The sequence below is a fragment of the Astatotilapia calliptera genome, chromosome 4 (genome assembly GCF_964374335.1).
Source record: "Astatotilapia calliptera chromosome 4, fAstCal68.1, whole genome shotgun sequence".
Classification (NCBI taxonomy): domain Eukaryota; kingdom Metazoa; phylum Chordata; class Actinopteri; order Cichliformes; family Cichlidae; genus Astatotilapia; species Astatotilapia calliptera.
The window spans coordinates 28,812,068-28,818,789 of record NC_137425.1 but is presented as its reverse complement, the minus strand read 5'-3'; the positions used below and the strand labels follow the sequence as shown (position 1 = coordinate 28,818,789).

Genomic DNA, 6,722 nt, shown 5'->3' with positions numbered 1-6,722 from the left:
ATGTTTCTAGGCTGCAACTTTAAAACAAACATTTACTGTACATTTAAATCACACAAAAACCGTAAACACAGACATTATACACCAGGTGATTTTAAACGAGGTATAGTAAGAACAGGAATCGCACCTACAAATGAATTTGCGGAAAATAGTCAGGAGTTTGTAGATCAGTTGGATACTGTCATTCCTTCACATGGTCAGTGTGATACTGAGGACTTGCAAAAAGTCATAGAGCAAAGTTTTGCAAATACTCTGCTAAAGCTGGAGCATTTGGTCCATGTGCCAAGCACAGTTATTGATGTATTTTTAGAGGAACTCTATCATTTGATACGGTCGGCACCTGTACCATTATCCTGTGATATTGTGACGAATATCTTTAATCAAAGAAACCTCCCCATTGATAAAGATCTCATTACAGAAACTATTAATGCAGTTTTTTCAGGTAATCGTGTACTAACGTCCATTCAAAAGGGTGGTCCGCTAAGCACAGCATATCTGCGTAAGCAGTATTACAAGGAAAATTTCTGTGTTTTAGAACCAGTTGAATATATACTTGATGCTGAAAAGAAACACAGTTTCCAATATGTCCCATTGCTGAAATTGTTACAGCAGCTGTTGAGTAGAAAAGATGTTGTTGATGAAGTTGTGAAATGCCATAAACAACAGGTGGGAACAGACTACTGGGTCATATCATTACAAGTCTTCAAGTGATGGTTCCCTATTTAAGGAAAACTTTTTCCTTTCTGGAGAAAATCTAAGGATTTCCCTACGTTTTTATGTGGATGACTTTGAAGTCTGTAACCCCCTTGGTACCTTATCGTCCATCTACTTGTCAGTGTTGTGCAAAACCACTGACGTTAAAACTTATGGTTATGACAAAATCTTGGAACCTCTTCTACAGGATCTGAAAACTCTTGAAGAACATGGCGTTTATGTTCCACTATTAGGAGAGTCAGTCAAAGGTACAGTCGTAAGTGTAATCGCAGATAACCTTGGAGCACACAGTGTTGCAGGATTTATGCAAAGCTTTTCTGTAGAATACTATTGCAGATTTTGCACAGGGAAGAGCAGTGATATTCAGCTGTATTCTGTAGCGTCTGGTGCTTTCACGCTAAGAAGCAAAGACCTTCACCAAGTCCATGTCAAACAAGCCCAAGATACAGGTACAGGCTGTTGTGGAGTGAAAAGAGAATGTGTCTTCACCAAAAATCTGTCCCACTTTCATGTCATATTTGGTTATCCGCCTGATCTTGCTCACGATGTTTTTGAGGGTATAATCCCAGTAGAGTTGGCTCATTGCTTGACAGTTCTTATATCAAAGAAGTTTTTCACTTTAGCCGACTTAAACAATGCGATTCTGAAGTTCCCCTACAAATGGGAAGATAAGACAAACAGACCTCATGTAGTGTCACAAACTTTCTCTAGCACCAAAACAGTAGGAGGAAATGCGCATGAGAACTGGAGCTTGCTCCGGTTCTTGCCTTTTTTAGTTGGATCACTTGTGCCTGAAGATGAGCCTGCATGGCTTGTTCTCATGACTCTGAAGGATATCACAGAACTTGTCGTGTCCCCTGTGCATAGTGATGACTCTCTGGCTTTTTTGGAAAGCAAAATTATAGAGCACAGACAGCGATACCAGGCACTGTTTCCTGATGTTAAGCTACTACCAAAACACCATTATTTGGAGCACTATCCACAGATGATTAGGTTTTTTGGTCCAGTTGTTTGGCTGTGGACAATGCGTTTCGAGGCCAAACACAGCTTTTTCAAGCAGGTCATGAGACACACAAGCTGCTTTAAGAATGTGCCTCTCTCCTTGGCCTCAAAGCATCAGATGATGATAGCTTACCATCTAAGCTCCCCATCTCTTGGCAAGTCTGAACTAGAGGTCTCGGCTGTATCAACTTTTCCAGTGGATTTGCTTAAAGAGGAGATGGCTAGAGTCATTAGGCAAACATTCCCTGACATTCTAGAGATAAACCTTGCACAGTGTGTGACAATAAAGGGCATAATTTATAGGAAGGGAATGGTACTGGCCCACAGGGCAGCTGGTGGGTTGCCAGAATTCTGTGAAATAAACCACATCTGCATTGTAAACCAGAGCATATTCTACATTGTCAGAGAGCTCGGTGGCTGGTACAGGGAGCACTACAGAGCTTTTGAGCTCAACTCAGTATCTGCAAGAATATTCACTCTTGTTTCACTCCGTGAACTCCTTGACACTTATCCACTGGTTGACTACAAGATCGGATCAGTCCGCATGGTGACTTTAAAAAGGCATATAGAAATAAAAGGTGTGCAAATATTTGTAATAAGTTCAGTCACATGTATTTCACTAGATACATTTTTTTTTTTTTTGTATATCTGACCTTTTATAACTGACTGATATGTATGGGTAACTGTATGAAGACTAAACTGAAGTTATTCTTTCTGGGTGTCTGATGTATTGTTGTTGTTTTTTTTCGTCTACAGAATAGCTGCTTGAAATGGGGACCCCTGTGATCCTAAAGATCATCTTGACTGATGGAACCTGTCAAAGGCTCATTCTCTCCAATGGACCACCTGAATCAATTGAGGATCTCATTGTTGAAGTCAAGAGACAGTGTGGTCTTCAGGGCGATTTCAGACTTCAGTTTATGGATTCCTTGTTTGGGAATGAGTTCCTTAATCTTACCTCAGTTTCAGAAGTGGCAGACAGAGGGACTCTTAAAGTTATTGACATGTCAAGACCCACCACTATGCAGCATGAGGATTATATCATTCTTGATCCTGTCCAGGACTCCGAAGCCCTCAGCTGTTCCTCTGTTAATGATTCTTCGTACCTGTCTGGTGGATCTGTGGACACGGATGTGTTGTCATCAAGTGAGTCAACAAGCTCACGATCTTCTTGGCCTGCTGTCTTTTATGTGCCCAAGTTTTCGTATGATGCTGAATTACAACTTCAGCAGGCAAAAATTGCGTACAATCAGAATGGAACTGCACTTATTCCAGATCCCAAGTTGAAGTCAGCCATCCTTGAAGGTTTGGTGCAGGAAATTGTGAAGTATAAAGTGTATGTCAGTGATAAAGAAATGGATCAAGTAGCTCAGAGTCTGATCAAGAAGCATCCCTGTCTAACTGAGACAGGCTCCAACACTGGATTTGGAGGATGGAAGACCAGTTTAAAATATAAACTCTCAAACTATCGCACCCAGCTACGAAAACTGGGCTGCCCAGAGGTGACTGTAAACTCTCTAAAGAACAAACCTGTTGGAAGATGCAGTGCAGCCTTTGGTGTCAAAAAAGCAAAGAGGGCAGAAGTTAACTTTTGCCCAACATACCCACCAGAAGAAACTGAGGAGAGCCTGGAGGCAATGCGGAAAACTTTACTCTTGGACATAAAGAAGAAGAACAACAGAGAGTTGGTGAAATTCAAGATGGAAAAGACTTTTGCCTACAGAAGACATGAAGTTGTTCGTGATGCACCAATGGTAGAGGCTTTCATGGCAAGATGGCCTGCTCTATTTGATGTCCATGAGGTAAAGTTTGACTCACACCGGGAGTTCTTGGAAGAGGTGTTAAGCTAAAATACTTTAGGCACATTTAACAGCCAATTTCTTCAGCATTGGTGATTGTGGCCTTCTTCCTGGTGTTAAACATTTGAAGCTCACTCTTTTGTGCTGATGTTTTCAGATCAATGCTGAGTTTAAAAGAATTACCACAATCCCCCTTCAATCAAAGTTCCTGTCTCAGATGGATCTCCACTTAGACAACCTGGTGAAGCTGTTCAAAAGAAGAGGAGGACAGCTTGGACAAAGACTGAAAAAAGTTGTGGCACAAATGGATAATGTAAGTGATAAAGCCTTAACACAACTATGACCCCTTTTGGACAAAACTTTTAATTGGTTAAAAATTGTAAATGTTTTTCCAATGATAAATGCTGTCATCTTGTACTACTTTTACATCTGCTTGTTTTTGTTTTAATCTACTTAGTCAACTTTATTAGTATGTGTGCCTTTACTTTGAAAGCATTCGTGTAAAGTACAGTACTAAAACCTAAAATCAATGAGAAGGGCTAACTGAAGATACTAATCACACAAATTTCATTTCAGTGTGAAGATGTTGATGCTGGACGTGAGTGTGTCATTAAGGGAGTGTGTATCTACATGGGTGAAGATCCTGACAACCTTATCCGGGAGTATGTGGTAAGTACTTGGGGTATTTTATTTTATTTTTTGGGGGGGTGACTTTCACCAGTACATCATATTGCTCACTTGCCATGGATTGAGTAACATGACTTTTATTTTATTTATGTATTTTTTACAGGACATGGATGAAGACGCCATCAATGAGGCCATTGAAGACACCACTGTTGGAATTTATCTTAAAGAACAAGCTTCAGCAGATGAACAAGAAGACATTGGAGTTGTCCTTGAAGGCATCAGAGTGGTGAAGAATTTGGATAATGTAGCATTTGCTGTGGTAATGCTATTTGGACTCATGTATGCACTAAACCTTGCCTACCCTGCTGACCTCCGCTACACCTTTGAGGTTTTCCAGAAGGTTTTCATGGAACTAAACTCTCCAACAAAGTTCTTGCTCTCAAAAACCGTCTGTTTCACTGAAGGGTCAAAGACTGCACTTCAGCAATTCTTTACTGAACACAAAAGAAAAACTGCAATGTTATACTGCTGATACTGTTTGTTTGGGGTTTTTTTGTTGTTGTTGTTGTTGTTTTTTCTCATGTGACTGCACTTCGAGGTGACACTTTTTTTCTTTTCTTCCTTTTGGTGGTATTGTATTGCGAGAAATGTTTACAGAGGTTTTTTAGCAATGTGCTCTGGGTCAACCTTTACATCCTGCTTATATGTTCAAAAGGAAGATTCCTTTAGGTGTTTGGTATTATGTGACAGTGTCATTTAAGCTTCAATTTAGTAAAAAAATTCTGTACAGCTAAATACAAAATGTGACATGTATGAAGATATATCTTATCCTTAATAGCAGCTTGCTGCCTCTTTGAGTTTTGGAAGACCAATTTAAGCTGAAGTTGTTCTATATATGTACAGACTTGATCATTCAAAGCAGCTTGCTGGTTTCTGTCTCTTAAACTCCAGGTAACAGGAGTTGTAGAAATGTTAAATGCAAAAAAAAGTTATATTTGTGTAAGCCTGTTTGTTCATGGATGCTTTTTGATTCTTTTTCCAAGTAGGCTTAATTTAGTTTCAAACTTTTAATTGTGAAATTAAATACAAATATGTGTAAGATGACAGGATCATTAATAAGCACTTATTTGTAGCTTTCTTGTATTGCTGCTAAGGTCAGTTTTGAGGGGAAATATTTACAAATGTTTTAAATCTTTCTTTCAGTTATATCTGCAGGCAATCGCTAAAACTGTGTAACAAGTTTATATGCTTGCTGTTTTCACTGCTGTTAAAATAAAGGTGAACTTTTCAGCACTCCCATTTTTTTTTTGCCTTTTTTGTCAATAACATTTAGTTTATATTTACATTATTATATTGTACATAGGCAAGAAACCAAGGACTGAATTTTTATGAAGTTGACTTAAAATAATTAAGTAGGATTTAAAGCCATAATTTGTGTTGCAGGAACATAATTATAATGCCTTTATGTTACACAATTTCATTAAGTACCACTGACAATCAAAAATACGTTGGTGTTAAACTTTAAAATATATCAACATTACGTAATACATTGATATTTTGGTAACAGACAAACAGTATGTACATTGAACATGATTTTTTTTTAAGTAATCTAATGTGAATGAAATACTTTGGCTTTACAAGTAATTATTACTTGTTGGAAAGTGGAAAATTAAGTCAGTCATACTTATTCATATTATGTGGGACCGATGTACACAATAAAATCAAGTAAATTGAAAGAACTTTTTTTTTCAGTGTACCCCTTTCATGTAAACATCCAAGGGAAACCCTGGGTCAACTTAAAGAGTTAAGGTTTGTGTCACCACTTATTCTAATAGACAATGTTAGGGTCAGTGAACAAAGATATCCTGGATTTGTTGAACCCGTAGTGTAGAGCCCACTGGGGTATTCCAGGAAGCAGGTTTAGATAACAACTCCATGTTTGTTAACCCTGAAATGATGGAAACACGGGGTGTGTTCCACACATATGCAGTACCTCTCTCCTATTCCTCGGTAAAAGAATTGCTAAGGACTTACGAAATGAGAAGAGCTATTTGCTGAGAATTGGAACAGCCCTACACTTGTCTCTCCTTAACAATGTGATGCCAGATGTCCACCGTATTGAAACTACAGAAGATGGACTACCTTACTTTGCTATGATGTGTTCTAAACCCGGTGTGTTATGGAGGTCATGAAAAGCCTGTGAAAAATATCTTCATTACAAAGGCTGATGTTCTAAAGAAGGAACGTTTACTAATGTCTGCAGTTGCATGAAACCATCGTCTGATCTTAAAAAGTTGCTGGAATTACTAAAGAGGCTCAGAGTCAATTTGTGACTGACAGTTGTGAACAGGGCTATCTTTGCAGCTTGCTTAATGGGATATGGATTTGTAAGCTTTTCACTTCCAGGAGGAGACTTTACACAGTTGTATGCAAAGCACTGGGCACCCCTGATAATCTTCACGATTTTCCTTTAGAAAACATTGGTTCTTTACATCAGCAATTTCATTTAAATATATCAGCAGATGACCACAATGATATTTGACAAGTGAAATCAAGCTTTTAGGATTTACAGAAAGTGTGCAA

General features: G+C 38.5%; 1 protein-coding gene across 1 annotated transcript; it reads left to right on the top strand.

Annotated features, from left to right (window-relative positions):
- The first annotated feature begins 2,474 nt into the window (after positions 1-2,474).
- On the top strand, positions 2,475-5,911 carry LOC113019932 (uncharacterized). The gene is made up of 3 exons (XM_080301021.1): positions 2,475-3,515; positions 3,670-3,825; positions 4,089-5,911. The coding sequence occupies exons 1-3, from the start codon at positions 2,484-2,486 to the stop codon at positions 4,221-4,223; spliced, it is 1,323 nt and encodes a 440-aa protein (XP_080157147.1). The 5' UTR covers positions 2,475-2,483; the 3' UTR covers positions 4,224-5,911.
- The last annotated feature ends 811 nt before the right edge of the window (positions 5,912-6,722 follow it).